Source organism: Vombatus ursinus, unplaced genomic scaffold, assembly GCF_900497805.2.
Source record: "Vombatus ursinus unplaced genomic scaffold, bare-nosed wombat genome assembly UNPS02007284.1, whole genome shotgun sequence".
NCBI lineage: Eukaryota > Metazoa > Chordata > Mammalia > Diprotodontia > Vombatidae > Vombatus > Vombatus ursinus.
Window position 1 is genome coordinate 26,680,470 of NW_020947062.1, and position 18,076 is coordinate 26,698,545.

At 35.5% G+C, this 18,076-nt stretch overlaps 2 protein-coding genes across 6 annotated transcripts in view; one reads left to right on the forward strand and one right to left on the reverse strand.

Annotated features, from left to right (window-relative positions):
- PYGL (glycogen phosphorylase L) overlaps positions 1 to 10,197 on the forward strand; it is a 65,893-nt gene extending 55,696 nt beyond the window's left edge. Inside the window, exons 20-21 of one of the 3 annotated variants that reach the window (XM_027849070.1) lie at positions 5,296 to 5,464; positions 9,753 to 10,197. In XM_027849070.1, the coding sequence (XP_027704871.1) occupies positions 5,296 to 5,460 (165 nt within the window). In that variant the 3' untranslated portion in view covers positions 5,461 to 5,464; positions 9,753 to 10,197. Of the gene's footprint in view, positions 1 to 5,295; positions 5,659 to 8,058; positions 8,402 to 9,752 lie in introns of those variants that run through there. The other 2 variants (XM_027849068.1, XM_027849069.1) reach the window with 2 other exon arrangements.
- The window catches only part of ABHD12B (abhydrolase domain containing 12B), a 46,413-nt gene continuing 31,977 nt past the window's right edge, over positions 3,641 to 18,076 (reverse strand). For 2 of the 3 annotated variants that reach the window (XM_027849073.1, XM_027849071.1), the window contains 3 exons: positions 14,283 to 14,361; positions 8,696 to 8,814; positions 3,641 to 4,262 (listed from right to left, as the gene is read on the reverse strand). In XM_027849073.1, coding sequence (XP_027704874.1) covers positions 4,148 to 4,262; positions 8,696 to 8,814; positions 14,283 to 14,361 — 313 coding nt within the window. In that variant the 3' untranslated portion in view covers positions 3,641 to 4,147. Of the gene's footprint in view, positions 4,263 to 8,499; positions 8,607 to 8,695; positions 8,815 to 14,282; positions 14,362 to 18,076 lie in introns of those variants that run through there. The other variant, XM_027849072.1, reaches the window with a different exon arrangement.

Genomic DNA, 18,076 nt, shown 5'->3' on the forward strand with positions numbered 1-18,076 from the left:
CCTTTAACCAGCTCAGATTAGAGTGAATTTCATGTCAACCACTACCCCCCACCTCTCATCCTTTTTTATGTAGATGTCTACTTGCACACCCTGGTAATGTGATATCATTTTCCATAACCTCATTTCCCTTTCCCTCACAGTGTATTCTTCTTCCTCTCTCCATTCTTCTCTTAAGGTCATCAAGACATAATAAAATCACTGCTAAGCCTTGCCTAATTAAGACACCCTCTGTGACCCCAGATGATGATAGGGTTCAGAGGAAACACATGTATCATCTCCCCATTTTAGAATCAAAAATTTATCATGCAACCAATATTAGAAGGAAAGCAGAAACCTGGGAAATAATTTTTACAGCCAGTGTCTCTGATAAAGGCTTCATGTCTAAAATATATAGAGAACTGAGTCAAATGTATAAGAATAGAAGTCATTCCCCAATTCATAAATGGTCAAAGGATATGAACAGGCAGTTTTCAGGGGAAGAAATTAAAGGTATCTATAGTCATATGAAAAAAATGTTTTAAATCACTATTGATTAGAGAAATGCAGATCAAAACAACTCTGAGGTACCACATCACACCTATCAGATTGGCTAACATGACAAAACTGGAAAATGATAAATGTTGGAGAAGATGTGGGAAAATTGGAACACTAATGCATTGTTGGTGGAATTGTGAACTGATCCAACCATTCTGGAGAACAATTTGGAACTCTGCCCACAGGGCTATAAAACGGTACATATACCCTTTGACCCAGCAATACCACTTCCAGGTCTGTAGCCCAAAGAGATCATAAAAATGTGAAAAGCACCCAAAAATATTTATAGCAGCTCTTTTTGTGATGGCAAAGAATTGGAAATTAAGAGGATGTTCATCAATTGGAGAGTGGCTGAACAAGTTGTGGTATGTCAGTGTAATGGAACACTATTATGCTGTAAGAAATGATGAGCAAGCAGACTTCAGAAAAACCTGGAAAGACTTATATGAACTGATGCTGAGTGAAATGAGCAGAACTAGGAGAACACTGTACACAGTAACAACCACATTGTGTGATGACTGACTTTGATAGACTTAGCTCTTCTCAGCAATGCAAGGATCTAAGACATCTATAAAAGACTCATGATGGAAAATGCTTTCCACATCCAGAGAAAGAACTTTGGAATCTGAATACAGATGAAAGCATACTATTTGATCTCCTTTTCTTTTATTGTTTGGTTTTGTTCTTTCTTGTGGTTCTTCCTATTAGTTCTAATTCTTCTTTACATCATGTGAAAATATGTTTAATATTAATGTATAAGTAGAGCCTATATCAGATTGCATGCCTTCATGGGGGGGGAGAAAATTTAAAACTCAAAGTTTTATGGAAGTGAATGTTGAAAACTAAAAATAAATAAATTATTTTTTTTTTAAAGTTTATCCTTATTTAGTCCCTTGTGGTTGTTTATTTGTGTTTACCATTTTTTTATGTTTCTCTTTAACTCCTCTGTTTGAACTTCAAAGTTTTGATGGAGTTCTGGTCTTTTCATTAGGAAAGCTTGGAAGTGTTCTATTTCACTAAGGATCCCTTCCCATTATGTAGGATTATACTCAGTTTTGCTCAGCTGTAATCCCATATCCTTTGTCTTCTGATATGTCATATTCCAAGCTCCCCACTCCTTTAAGTCTTTGGCTGCTAAATCATGTGTGATCCTGACTGTGGCTACTTAATACTTGAATGCTTTCTTTCTGAATCCTTGCAGTATTATTTCTTTGAACTGAAAGCTCTGGATTTGGGCTATAATGTTCCTGGGATTTTTATTTGGGGTTTCTTTTGGGAGGTGACCTGTAGATCCTTTCTATATCCAATTTGCACTCTGGTTCTGAGAAGCAGTTTTCTATCAAGATTTCTTTAAATATGTCTGGGATCTTTTTTTTTTTTATCATGACTTTTAGCTAGTTTGATGATTATTAAATTATCTCTACATTTTCTTCAATTTTTTTCAATCTTTTGGCTATATTTTAATATTTCTTATAGTTTCATGCATTCATTGGCTTCTATTTTGTCCATTCTAATTTTTTTTTTAAGTTTGTTGCTTTGGCAAAGTTTTGTACCTCTTGTGCTAAGCTGTTAATTCCCTTTCCAATTCTTCCACAGCTCTCTTTTTTGGTCTTTTCCTATAGCACTCTTATTTCATTAATGAAAAGTATTTTTTAACTCTTTTTCAACTCTTACTTTATCTCTTCCAGGCATTCTAGTTGAACCTGTACCCAAACTCTGTTGTTCTTTGAGGTTTCCCTTGTAGATGTTTTTGAGTCATTGTCTTCTGGGTCTTTTTATGGTAGATTTCTTTTTCTTCATTTGTTTTTTGCTTATTTTCCCAGCCTACTTCCTAACATCAGATTTGATATTAACACAGGATCTGAGCATTTCTGGAAGGAAGGTCTGGGCTTCATCCTATTGCTGTTTTCTTGGTTATTCTAGGATTTTCAGTACTCCCAAAATCATCTAATCCAAAAGTCTGATTGCTGTCTCCTGGCCTTTGAACTTTGTAAGTTCTTAACCTGGGTTTAGGTCTGAGCAGTAGTTGACTACCGCTGGACTTGCACCTATTGGTTAGCTGGTACAGCAAGTAACAGAATTAAAGCCTCTCCATTAGTCTAGGATTCCTGTTATCATGATTTCTTGGTAGGCTCCAGAATAAGCCAGAAGATAAGACTGGGATCCCACTCTGTTCCCATAGTCTTAGTCCCACAGCTGCTGCTTATTTCAGAACTTCTCTTCACACACTGCTTAGGGCATGTAGCCTCTCTTATAATAAGTATCAATTAAAAAAAAAGTTTTTCCTGATGTTTAGAACAAGAGAGTGAGGTATTATGTGTAAAAGCATGCTACTCCTGGACACAGGCCCACCCTGTGTCTGCGATCCAGAACTAGGTAGTAGGTAACAAAGATGACAGTTGGCACCCATTCCCATTGCAGTGCATGAGAATGGGTCTGGGACTTCCTCTTTCCCAGATGCATAGCCCCTCCCTAGGCAATGGAGTGTTCCACTTAGCTGCTCTTGGCCAATCCATCACAAGTTTCTGCAGACCTCTCAGTGTATCTCCCTAAGCTGACCTAGGCTTGATTCACTGTGACTTTTTCTTGGATTTCCTTATCAGGGTTCAGCATTTTCTATATGTTTTTGGAGAAGTTTTAAGGAGCTCACTGCTCCTCAGACTGCTTCTTGATACTCCATCACCTTAGCTCCAACTCCATGAAATGTAAATAACTAACTTTTTGTGGTCATGGCATCAGACTTTCTAAAATGATATTTCATATATTTGAACTAGTTTTAAAATGGCAGTTTTTTATAGTGAATGTATATAGTTTACTATTAATGTATAAATACGTAAAATGCTTTTCCAAATTGCTAAAAGATAACCATTTATATTGGCAGAGTATATCTTTGTAATGAGATTTGTAGAGCATTAGCTAGATGGTTCACTTGTGTTATAGCTAGTAATGTAAAATGAGAAAATATTGGCTCAATCTATCCATGAACATATATGTACCTAGGAGGTAATATTCCATATAAGATACTTTGGTTCATAGATTTAGAGCTAGAAGGAATTATAAAGGCCATTAGCCAATTAAATTTTCAATGAACATTTATTAAGTCCCTACTGTGTTCCAGGAACTGTGCTAAAGTGCTAGGGATGGAAATCCATAAGGAGAAAGACAATCTCTGCCCTCACAGAACTTACAATCTAATGGGAGAAGACAAAACACAAAAAGAAGCAAAATGGGGTGAGGGGTGCTGCCAGAGGGTATATACAGCACGGGGCATGATATTTTTAAGTCAAAATCAAGAAAAATAACTGATGAGAAATGAAGACTTGGCTGGAAAAGCCTGAGCCCTCTATAAAGGGAGACTTTGAGAGGAGTTTTTTACACTGAACTCCATCCCTGGAATCAGAGAAGGGATGCAATTGAGGGTAGGTTGCATATCCAAGCTAAAGCATTCTCCATGATGATGAGATTTCTGGTGGTGAGCTTATCCTAGGGGTAGTATGATGTTCCTGGAGTCAAAATCAGAGGGGTTGATGAGAATGTGACATCCAACTCCTTTGTTTTACAGGTAGGAGATAGGAGTTGGAGAAGATTAAGTGACTTGCCCAGGGTTACCCAGTTAGTAAGTGCCTGAGGCAAGATTTAAACTTGGGTCTTCCTGAATCCAGGGCCAGGACACTTGCCACTTTCTTGGCCCTTCTGCTATGGGAAGATCTGCCTCTCTGCTGTGAAATCTGCAGAGAAGAGAATGGAAGGAGCTGAGAAGACCAGTTTTCACTTCTAATATTAGTGTTCTATCTGTATCCCACTTTCAAAATATACTGAGAATGGAATAAACCCATCCAACTCCATACTTACCTCTCTATCAGTATTCAGATTTACAATAAATTGCCTGTTTATATTCTTCATCATTTAGAATACGTCTGTATTGTAAAAGTTACTTTACAACTGAAACTAAATTGTTACCCCCTTTCTGTCTTTATAATGTGACAGGCATTGTCAGATGTTCAATAAATTTTGATTAATCATTTTGAAATTGCCAGGATTTCCAGAAAGCTTATGTTACCATCATAAACTAGGAAGTAGCAGCTTTGTTAATTACAAATTGAAACATATGAATTCAGTACAGTAGGTAAATATTCTTAAAAATACAAACTTAGAGAACCTCCAATTTTATAAGAAGTAATGACTACTGAAGCAAAGGTACTTCAGAGCTAACAATTTGTAAAATTAGTATTTCTGGTCTCCAGTGAAATATAATCTAGAGTTTCAGTAAGCAAATGACATACAATATCTAGTTTCTCAAACCTACTGTTAGTTTTGTTGTTAGTTGCTTAGTTATAATTTTCTATAACTTAAGAAGGAAAGGGAAGGGAATAAGCATTTATATTAACACCTACTATGTACCAGGCACTGTGCTCTGTGCTTTACAAGTATTATCTTATGTGGTCCTTACAACAATCTTGTGACATACGTGTTGGGGTTTCCCCCCATTTTACAGTTGAAACTGAGGCAAACAGACATTAAATGACTTGCTCTGGGTCACAAAGCTACTAAGTATCTGAGGCTAGATTTGAACTCAGTTCTTTCTGACTCCAGGCCCTGAAGCCACTGGGCCACCTAACTGCCTATTTATAATTTTCTGTAACATAAGAAAATTACGTTGTCATTGTTTTCTGTGAGATTTTAAGATAAACCAAATTTGTCAAATGTTTCCCAAGTGAATAGGAGAATAGAGTATAATAATAGTATATTTTTTGTTTACAGAATTCAAAAGAGTGGACCAGAATGGTAGTGAAAAACATAGCTGCCTCAGGAAAGTTCTCAAGTGACCGAACAATTAAGGAATATGCTAAGGACATCTGGAGTATGGAACCTTCAGACTTGAAGATCCCTCTACCTAATGAACCTAGAGAGGTGTTGAATAAATAAAATGGTAAATGAATCAATGAGATGGAGTTCTGAACAATCTTGGAGGAGGGGGAGTAGTAGCCAAATATTTTATTGTGCCTAAGTATATTTTGCAATATTCCTTTTTTTAAAAATAAAACCGTAGTAAGTAGTTTCAATTATCTTTTGGAAGAAAAATGTCTATCTAATGGGATTGAATAAAGGGCTAAGTTCAAGGAACTTAAGTTTAAGAGAGTTTAAATACTATTAAGGGGGCCAATTATTTTATAAGACTAGGTGGTGATCTACTGCCATTACCAAAGCTGATCAGACAGAAAAATACTCAGATTTTTAATGTAATACAAATGTGTCAAATTAACGAAAATATAATAATTTTATTATATTGGAAACTAACATTATCTCTGGATACAAACCAGGGGGTACTTTATATAAAAAGCTTTTCAGAATTCTTGATATAACCATCTAACATTATCAAACAATTAATAAATAGACATTTATTAAGCACCTGCTATGTGTCAGGCACTGTATTAAGTGCTGGGTTTATAAAAAGAGGCAAAAGACAGTCTCTGCCATAAAGGAGTTTACAATCTAATGGGCAAGACAGCTTGCAAATAAGTATATGCAAAGTAAGCTGTATATGTAGGAATGAAAGTAAAGAGTGATGGGTGGTGAAAGTGATCCCAGGCTGAGCATAATTGGTGACATGCTAAGGGGGGCTTTGGATGAACGTACCTCAAAGGTAATCTGGTGTATTGTTTTATTCGTTTCCATCTTGGTCAATCTGGTAGGTGTGAGGTAGAACTTCAAAGGTGCTTTGGTATGCATCTCTCTTAGTAATTTGGAGCATTTTTTCATGTGATTGTTGATAGCTTAGATTTTTTTTCCTTGAAAACTGTCTTACACAATTTGTCTACTAAAGAATGTACCAGCCCTGGATTCAGGAGGACCTGAGTTCAAATCTGGCCTCCGACACATAACACTTATTAGCTGTGTGACCCTAGGCAAGTCACTTAACCCCACTGCCTAGTCAAAAAAAAAAAGAATGACCCTTATCTTATAAATTTATATCACATCCTTATATATCTTTGAGACCTTTATCAGATAAACTTGTTAAAAATATCTGTTACCCATTTTACTTCTGATTTTGACATTAAATTTACTTCTGCAAAAACTTTTAGTTTTATATAATCAAAATTGTTACTTTTTTGGTCACCAAATTTTTCCCCTATCTATAGATCTGAAAGTAATTTCTTCTTTAGTCCTCTAATTTATTTTATGAGTTGATCTTTTGTACCTAGGTCATGTAAACATTTGGAGCTTATCTTGGTGTATGGCAAGAAAACCTGCCTAGTTTTCCCAGTAGATTTTGCCCAATGATGAGTCCTTCCCCCAGTAACTGGGCTCTTGGGATTCATATAAACATTATGCTGTTAGGTTTGTTTACTTCTGTACATTGTGTACCTAATCTGTTCCAATTATTGACCTTTCTTTTTTTAAACCAGTACAAAATCATTTAATGATTACTGTTTTATAATACAGTTTAAGATCAGGTACTGATAAGACTTCCTTCTCACTCTTTTTCATTATTACTCTTCAAATTCATGAACTTTTCCTCCTCCATATGAATTTTATTATTTTTTTCTGCCCCTTTAAAATATTCTTTTGGGAGTTTAATTGACACAGGACTGAATAAATTAGATTATCCAGTATTATCATCTTTATTACATTAGCATGACCTACTTGTGAGTAATTAAAGCTTCTCTAATTATTTAGGTCTGTTTTTATTTCTGCAAAGGGTGTTTTACAGCTAGATTTATATAATTCCTGGGTGTATCTTAGAAGATATGCTCCCCTTGTTTCTGCTGAGTTTGTAGGTTAAATATATAGAATAGAAAGTACTTATGTGGATTTGTCTTATACCCTTGTGTGGTTTGTCCTTCATTCTTGAAAAGGACCATGACATCAGGGAGGTGATGACATGACTTGCAATTGAATTGGATTTGAGTAAGGGACAGCTGTGCAAAGTCACCAGTCTCACTTTCACTTCCACAGCCATCTGGGTCCAGTGGCCAGATATAGACCAATATGACTGAAGGTGGCCCAGGATACAGTGGGAGACCTTTTTAAACTAAGGTCTTTTCCAGTTGTCACTTTGATTGAGGCAACACCCATTTAATGAACAGGCCTTTTTAAGAAGTGAGTATAGGGATAGCCCTTTAATTAAAAAAAAAAAATCAAACCGGGAGGGGAAGACACTCAGAGTTCATGGCCAAAAGAAAAACAAGCATTCCTGATGAAAAGGCCAGAGCTGAATAGAAACTTTGACATAAAACACAAGACTCAAGAAAAACATTAAAAGGTAAACATGAAAGAGTGATCATAAGAATCTCAATAAAGTTACTGTTTACATTCCTATGTGGGAAGATAATACATGTAAGTCCTAAAAACTTTGTCATTATTATGGTATCTCCAGAGAGTGAACTGATGAATTCTGAGTGCAAATTGAAGTATAATTTTCTCATTTTATTTTTCTTGCTTTTTTTGAAATATGGATAATATAGAAATATGTTTTGCACAATTTCACATGTATAATCGATACCATTTTGCTTGTCTTCTCAGGTGGTGGAAAAGGGCTTGGAGGGAAGGAGAAAATTCAGAGCTCAAATTTTAAAAAGAATGTTAAATAAATAATAATTTTTTTAAAAAGTAGACTGAAACCAGATTGTAAATTACTTTAAATGGGGAGTTGAAGAGGCAGTAGGGAAATACTGAAGATTTCCTGAGTAGAGGACATGATAAATCTTGTTGGAAGATGACTGAACCTAAGTCTTCAAGCTACCTGTTAAAATGGTGTTTCCATTAGATTATGTTGTCTCTTCCCATCTTAAATAAAATTCTACTCTATAAAGAACAGTATTATTTGGATGCTTAAGTAAATTTCATACAAAAGTTCTTGAGCCAATTTAAGATGCTGTAGAAACTACAGCAATATTTTTCATTGTTTGTTGGGTTTAATATATGTGAACTAGTGTATAAGCATATGAGTCACTCCAGCTCATCTGCATAAGCTTTGAACTTTTAATGTAGGAAGTTTGCAAATCTTGGCTATCTTCTTCATGGTGGAATTTACTCTGGTTATTCATGTCCATTGCTCTCTCAGGAAATCTCTGAAGAAAGAGTATAAATGTTAGCTTGTTTATTCTTCATGTACTCAGTTTCCATTGATAGAAAAATGTTTAGAGCAGTTAATCCTTACCTCACAATCATTGCCAACCTAGGATCTTTGCATATGAAATTATGTTGGAAACCAGGAGGAAAAATAACCATCTTCACTCTTTCTTTGTGTTTGTATGCATTATGGGCAATTTCATATACCTGTAAGGGTAGAGAATAAAAATCTTAAAGAAGTAAGATCAACATTTGAGTCTGAATTAAGTATTTTCTAAAACAAAATTCACTGAATGTTTTTCTTGCTTAAAAAGAAAGACTATTAATTAGTTCAGATGAACTAATAAGATGAACTTAAAGTTGGGGAACACAATGATTCTACCACATTCCTAATTAATCTCATAGCAACAAAGTAGAAGCATCTCAAAGAAACTTCATCCTTGTCCCACCTATGCCTACTGGTGCAAACAAAAGTTTTCTGATTTAGAAAACTATGGCTGTGGTACATCGTGCTAGACTATACATGGTATATTCAAGGACAAACACACAAACTCCCTGACCTCTTCCCCCCACCTTCACCTCTCATAAATTTTCTCTCAACAAGTTCAGGTCAGTCTGCTTGGTATATTCTTGAATAGTCTCAAAAAAATTACAAAAATTCTTTCTCTGTCTCAATTCCACATCCAAAATTAAATCAGATTAACTTCCCCTCTTTTAGTCTCAAAATACAAACTTAGTTATTTAATAAACAGATACAAACATTTAAATGAGGTATAGGCTACAAATACTGTTCACCAGAAGTCCTCTCAGTTGCCTACTGGCTCAGCTCTAATCAATTCCCCTCCCATATCCCTATCTTTTATCCTTTTTACTAGCCCATTTTCTCTTTCTGTCATATAGTTCCTTGAATATCCTTTAAGCCTATTCTTCAGAGTTCCTTCTTAGTTATATGCTGTAGCCAGTTCACACCCATGATTAGCCTCTTCACTGCACTCTGTGTGATACTCATCTTTAGTTCTTCAGAGGCAGATTCATTCCATAAGCAATATGATCTCCTTGAGTTTTCTGCTTGGTCTCCAGCCTCCAGTAAAAGTAAGAGGAGGAGAGCTGGATATATTAACATCATATCCCTCATTTATCCTCAGGGGGAAGAACAGAAGCACCATTTCATCAAAATAGTCTCTTGCTGCTGAGATGATGGAAGAAGATCTCATTCTATCACATTTCCAGACTAGTCTCTTGCTTTGGGAGAAGGAGAATATTACCACTCCTTCTGCTTCAAGTTCTTGTTCCCACACTTGAACTGCCCAAGACTCTCAAAGGACTCTCCCAAGAGATCATAATACTATTGACTTTGAAAATCTCCAAATTTTTATTGAGTGATTAACAAACCCCTCATTGATATATGCTCCATATCCCAATAATTCTGAAACCCAGTATGTCATCACCCAACCTCATTCCCCATCCCCTGCTGCCTTGGTTCCTTATTCCCATTCTCTTTAACCCTTCCCCCCTCCCCAAAGACCCACTCTAAAGCTTTCACCATGGTCGCTGGAATGTTCATTCCACAAGAAGTAAACTTATATTCAGCTTAATTTTTTTTCCTTTCTGACTCCTTCCTTCTTCTGGGTCTCACTGAGACTTGGCTCCCTCCTTGATGATATAGCAACCTGAGCCACTGTTTTTCTGCTGAACTTCCACTCACTCACCTGACTCATTGGTTGAGATGGAGGAGTTTGAGTACTCCTTGCTCCCCTTTGACTCTTCCAGGTTTTCTCCCTACCATCATCACTCAGTAACCTCTCCTCCTTTGAGGTTCATGCAATCACATATATAGCCCAATCAAAACCTTAATGAATGTTGTCTACAGACCTCCAGGATGCTCTCCCCCTTCCTTTCCTCAATAAGTTCAGTACCTGGCTCACAATATTTGTGTCCTCCATAACTCCTGCTCTCCTACTAGGAGACTTCAATATACATACTGATATTCACTCACTCTAACATCCCAGTTCACCAATTTTCTCTTTTCCCATGACTTATTCTTTGGCCCTACCTCAGCTACACATAAGGATGATCATACCTTGACATAAAATACACCACCTTCACATTCATGAAATCTAATATTCTTCTATCTGATTAAACTATATTACATTTCTATCTCTCTTTCTACCTTTCAATAGTAAACCCTGCTCTTTATCCACATGGTGACCTTTGATATTTTGACCCCTTAGATCCCTCCCACCCCTGCACTCCACACTTTCCTCCTTTACCCAATTTGACCCCTTGGTGAACCAATTCATCCCTATACTGTTCTCTTTTCTTGAGTCACTTAGACCTCTATCATATTTTCAATTGTGCCCTGGATCTCTCCTGCAAATACGATGCCAAACAAAGTTGGAGAAAATTACACAACTGTCTTGACTGAGTCCACTACAAGTTTATATTATATAACCTCAAATGAGCCCTCACTGCTACTAGGCAATCCTTTCACACCTCCCTAAATAACTCACTATCCCACTCACCACAGCAACTCTTCCATACTTTTTCATTCCTTTTCAAACCTCCCATAGCTCCCCTTACCCCATTCTCTCAACTGAGAATTTTGTTTCATGTTTTACTGGAGAAAAATTTAAGGCCATTCTTCAAAAGCTCCCTCTTCTCTTTAATTCATATCACCCACATGCCTTCTGCCACTATTTCCTCCTTCATCTCTATCTTAAATTATGAAGTTGTGCTTCTTTTTGCCAAGGCAAACTCCTTTACATATATAATTAATCCCATTCCACCCCACCTCTTCCAATAGATTACCCTCTCTATCGTTCCACTCTCTCACTTATCTTCAAATTCTCACTATCTAACCAGCTGCTTCCCTAATGCCTACAAAAGAGATAGCTAGATAGCACAATGTATGTTGGGCCTGGAGACAGTAAGACCTGAGTTCAAACCCATTCTCAAATACTTACTATCTCTAGGCAAGTCACTTAATCTACCTGCCTCAGTTTCCTTAATTGTAAAATGGAACTAATAACAGTACCTATCTTGCAAGGTTGTTGTGAGAATACAAAATGAGTTAACATTTGTAAAAGCACTTAGCACAGTACCTGGTTCATAGTAGCTATCTAAATGCTTGTTCCCTCTCCTTCCTACAAATATGCCTATGTCTCCCTCATCTTCACAAAGCCTTCATTTGATTTTTCATCTCATTACTCTTATGCGTTTTTGGCTAAACTCTTTTAGAAGGCCATCTATTATAGGTATTTCCACTCCCTCTACTGTCACTCTCTTCATAACTCTCTATAATCTGGCTTCCAACCTCATCATTCAACTGAGACTATTTTCTCCAAAAGTTCCCAATATCTCTTAGTTTCTAAATCCAATGGCCTTTTTCTCAATCTTTATCCTTCTTGACCTTTCTGCAGCCTTTGACACAATCAATCAAACTCTTCTCCTTGATATTCTTTTCCCTCTTAAGTTTTTGGGACACTTCTCTGTTATGGTTCTCTTCTTACCAAAAGGATCTGACTGATCCTTTTCAGTCTCCTTTGCAGAATCTTCATCCAGGTCATGCCTGTCAACTATGGGTATCTCAAAAGGCTGTGTCCTAGACCCTCTTCCCTTCTCTTCTCCCTGAATACTATATTCATTTGGTGATTTCATAGGTCCTTATGGATGCAATTATCACCTCCATGCTGATGATTCCCACATTTGCTTACCCAGGCCTAACCTCTCTGCTGACTTTCAGTCTTGTATCTTTACCTATGAGAATCCTGTAATGGATTCCTGTAGCCATCTTAAACACAATGTGTGCAAAATAGAACACATTATACTTCAACTTAAACTCTCTACTCCCTTCCAAACTTCCCTATTATGGAAAAGGACACTACTATCCTTCTAGTTCCCCCAGTTCACAAACTATCCTCCATCCTTCAGTCCTCTCTCTCTCGTCACCCATAGATAATCTGTTGCTAAAGCCTGTCACTTTCACCTTTGTAACATCTCTCAAATATGTCTCCTCAGAATGACTGAACTTTGCTTTCACATTATGCTTGTAGTTAATTAAAGAGCTAAAGGTATAAAGCTATACCATTATCAAGGATGTCTCCAATTGGTGAATGGGTTACTCATAAAGAAATTATATACTCAGGAGAATAGGCATATATGTTAGTAGTTGTTGATTTTCTCTTGATTGCCTTTTTTCATTATTAAGAATGTCAAGGATGTTTTTCCCATGCCTTTGGTATCTTCTTCTTCCTCAGACACCTTGTACATCAATCTCCCCATGCCCTCACAGTTGTAATGCCTCCAGAATGGATATCCTCTATGTATACTTGGTCCAGTCTAGCTGCTTTTCCCATCTTTATTCCCTCTTATTCCCATTTCTACCTCCTCTATAAGAACTTAAAGAGCTGTGATGTTGAGGTCCAACTATACTGGTTTCAGCATATTTGGTTTTTTTAAATGTGTATTTCAAGGATTTTTGTAAATCTTTTCCATTTTTCTTTTTTTTGTAGGCCTTATTTTTACATTCTTCTCTTAGGGATGACTTTGCTTAGTTGGACATATTGGCAAGCTTTCTTTAAACTCATTTTACCTTCCAATCCCTCTGCTTTTTGAAATGATATTTATAATAACTGACTATCATACTTTTTTATAAGATTTTACAGGCAAGTTCATAATCTAACCTGTCATTTTTTTCTGTTTGCTATCAGATGTTTGCTGATCAAGGAACTTTCCAAGCTTTTTGGATCTTGTTTAATGTAGCCGTTAAATTTACATTGGATTACCTTCTGAATGAAATTATTAGTGTCAATGTCATTTCTCTTATCCAGAAAATAGTTCCTCTTTGTTTGTTGTCTAATTTAAGGCATTTATGTATATATACTTAAGGCTATAGATTTTACTGCTGATACTTTTTTTAGACTTTATATTCTGTTATTTGGGGGGGAGGGTATCTTCCCTTCTTCTTTCTTTGTAGCTAATTTTTGTAGTATTTAACTTAGGAGATATACTTAGTTTTCTCTCTCCTATATTATTTATTTATAATTTAAAACCCTTTTGATTAGATTTGCAAGACAACTGGCAAATATTTTCTTAACATTTAAATATGTACCTAACCAGAGTTTCTCCAACTCTGACAAAAAATCAATCATCCCTATATTATAAATCATGATCCAGAAATACAAATCCCATTCACAGACAACACCTTCTTAATCAAATGGCTATTTCCCAAATTCATTTTTGTCTTTTGTATCTTTACCTTCTGTGAGCAACAGTTAAGAAAACACAGCCTGTGCCCCTATGATTTTCATTTTTTTGCCTGAGATTTCATAATTATTAGCAATAATTTTTAGGCTCCTTCTATTTTTTTCTCATATTTATTTGATGATATTTTCAATGTCACCTTTTGCATACAAGTCATCAATGGAAATATGCTACAATATATTTATATCCACCATGTGTTTCTCTAATGTATTACAATCATCACCTCTATCCACAATCAGGGAGAAAAAAAAATTAATACACTGACACCTCCTAAAATATCATAAACTCCTATTTATGCTGTAAAACAAAGTAATTTTTCAAGGGAAAACAGACTAAATGAGAGAATAGCAAGATATCTGTTATTAATTTTATTCAAAGTATTTACTTAAGTATAACTTTAAAATAATAATTACCTTTTGGCCTATTTCTAAAGGCACAGTCTTGTCATCCTCTGCATGTAAGATCAGAAGAGGTGAGGATAAAAACTTAACACTAGGAAAGAAGGAGAAAGAATACTTTAAGCTAAAGAAATATATAAGGATTTTTGCTCTTGCAAACTAATGCTTTAATCTTTCTTCCATCTGAACTTTGTACCCAACAGTCTCCAAAACAATGATGAACACCATTTCATAATCACATCTTCTAGTTTTTGCCTTACTTAATACAGGGTCATTAAACCAAATTTTCTCTTTTTATTCATCTATCAAAAAATCAAAGAATTCAAGGGAGATACCATTGGAAGAGAGACTTTAAGACTGCTTATGCTCTATAAAATAAAAAGATTTCTTCTGATGAGGGACAATGAACACAATAGGATTTTGTATTCTCTTTGCACACTCAATTATGTGACTAAAGATACAGTCTACTGTAGAAAATGTTTTCATTTAAGACACCCCAATAAATGCATAGGCCAGGCTCCTAATGTTATATATTCATATAACAAGAAGGCATATGGGTCAAATTTTGCTTATTTTTATAGTTGCCTTTTTATTTTAAATAATGCTACCTGTGTTGTTTTTCATTCTTTTGGAATTTTCCTCTTTTTAAGATATGTTGAAAATCATTCTTTGAGTAACATTAAAAATTGTGTCACATCTGACATGGCTTTTTATGCATTGGTTTAAATCCATCCACTCTTCCCAAGTTCTTCTGCATTGCTACTTCCTCATATATTGTACTGAGGATAAGAATAGATAGCTAGAGAAATATTGGCATATCTATTCCTCTCTCATTTACAAATGCTTTTCAGATGATTTCACTGATTTGGGTGTTAGGTCAAGCATTCTGAAATTCACTTTGCCCTCCAGTGATTTCTGAGGTGAAATTGTGTGATTTTTAATCTTCTTATTCTGTATTATATACCAAATAAGCCTGTATCCTAAATTGCTGATTTCTTTGGCTTATATGATTCCTTGGTAAGCAGATCAAGAGTCTGTTAAAGATCAAGAATTGTTGAAGCAGTTTCCATGTTCATTTGACTTTCTTGATATATAGTAATTGTTCTTAAAATAGCAATAATCAGTCACTGTCTTTATTTTTATGTTACCAATTTTTCACACATCAACTTGTTTAAACAGGACTTACTGAAGCTCTTATAACTGAATGCATTATCTTCTATTTTTTCATCTGATTTGACATAAACAGTTTATCATAAAATGATTGCCCATTTAGTAACAAGTCCATTTCTACTAAGATATAGGTGATATTTCTTGTGATGATATTTCATCATGCTTGGTAACTTACAAATATCTAACTGACAAAATTTTTATTATATACATGGAAAAAGATACTGAGCAATCTACAAATTTGTTTCATTTCTTAAATCAGAACTGTTTTCCAACATTCTTTTAGTGTCCTTCTCTCCTCTTCCCCCACCCCCATCCTGGGCTCTTTGTAATGAAGAATCAAAGTGTATGTTGATTTGCTTTGGAAGAAGATCCAAAATCAAGTTCTTCATAGAATCTCTGTCCTTCAATATCTTCTGCAACAAATACTAGTGGAAAACTACAATTTTCTTTCTAGTTTTCCTTTTACCTATGCTAATTATGAACAAGCAGAGATAAAATCTCAGAGTTGGAAGGCACCATTGAGGCCATCTAACTCAATCTACATTGGGAAAAGGGTCCCCTATGTACTTCCTGAAATAGCCCATTTTACTTTTGGATAGTTCTAATTGTTAAGAAGTTTTTCCTTAATTCAAGTCTGAATCTTCCATTTTGTAACTTTTATCCATTACTCCTCACTCTACCATCTGTGCCCAACCAAAACAAATGTAATCCCTCTTCCAAATGATAGCCTTCAAATATGGCTATCATGTTGCCCTTAGGTGTACCTTTCTCTTGACTAAACATTTCTAACTGGTGTGCAGTATGACCTCAAACCTCTTTACCTTTCTGGTTGCCCTCCACAGAAAGCCATCTAACATATCAGTGTCCTTTCTAATATAGCTTTTTATAGTGCACAGAGCTGAATATAATACCCCTGATGAGGTCTCACCAGGGCAAGTAAGATGAAAAACAGGCCAAGAAGAGATCATTTAAGAGTCATTGGAATTCCTGTAAATAATAATTTTAAGAAATGGACAGTACATTCCCAGAAAATGTAAATGAAACTGACTCAGATCTCAGATATTAGAAGATAGAAGCAGCAAGATGATGCAGTGGATAGAAAACAAGGCCTGGAGCCAGGAAGACCTAAGGTCAAATCTGGCCTCAGACACTTACTGCGTTACTGTGAGCAAGTAACTTAACCCTTTTGCCTCAGTTTACTCATCTATAAAATGAGCTGGAGAAGGAAATGGCAAACCACTCCAATATCTTTGCCAACAAAACCCCAAATCTGATCCCAAAGAATCAGACACAACTGAAATGACTGAACATCAGCAAAAAACTAGAAGATAGAAGGAATCCACTCATCACCTCCTAAAAATAAAAGATAGTCTCAGATTTCATAACCAAAAGTCTAATCTTACATATCAAAGGAAGAATACTACAAGCATCTAGAAGAAAGTAGTTTAAATACCAAAGGAACATAGAAGACCTGGCAACTTCTACTACAAATGAGAGATCTTGGGATATAGCATTTCACAAGGCAAAAGATACAGGCTTACAACCAAGAGTAACTTACCCTGTTAAGCTTAGAATCCTATGGGTGATAGTGGAGAGGAAATAGAACACATTCAAACATTTCTAAGGAAAAGACTGAAGCTGAGTAGGAACTATGGAATTCAAAGATAAGCATCAAGAGACACCTAGAAAAGTACATTAATTTGTGCAAATGGAAGGGGCTATTTGATGATGTAGTACTAATACTCTAATGAAAGAAAAGAAGAAAGTGTGCCTTCCAGACCTTTAAAGACTTCAAAGGATATTGAGGGATTTCAAAGAATAAAAGAGAAAGACAATAAAAGAAAAGAAAAAAGGAAAGAAAAGAAAAGAAAAAAGAAAAGAAAACAATGGACCTGAGAGTGGATTGGTTCTGTTCTAAGGGTTTTATAAGGGGAAAGATAAGTAAGAGTAAAAGAAATACACTAGTATAGAAAGGAGGAAGAAGAGAGTTGTTAATTTTCATAACTAGGGTATGTGAGAAGAATATAAAAACATGAAGGAAGGAGTGGGGTTTGGGCATCAAATGGACCTCACTCTTCTCTTTAATGGACATAGGAGGGTTGAACAAACACATAATTTAGTATAGAAATACATCAAATTTAAAACTGAAAAAAAGCATGGATTAAGAAGATGGATAATACTGGGTGAGAATAGTCACAAGCACAACAAACTTCTGGATTTTGACTAAAGGGGGAAAATAAAGAGCTAGAATCTAATAAGCTGCTCATCAGTTGGGGAACAGCTTAACAAAATTGTAGCATATGAATGCAATAGAATATTATTGCTTTATGTGGAATCATAATGACTATTCCAGAGTGTACCAGATTATATGAACTAATGCAGAGTAAAGTAAGTAGAACCAGAACAGTTTATTCAAGGACACCAACATTTTGAAGGAGAAAAAAAAAACTTTGAAAGGCTTAAGAATTCTGATCACAGCAATGATCAACAATGTCTCTATAGAACCAATGATGAAGCATGGTACTGTCTTGTTAACTGAGAGCTAATGGACTCAGGGCATAACAAAATAGAAAAATTTTTAGACACAAGCAATATGTGGATTTATTTTTGCTTGACCATACTTAATTGTTACATTTTGT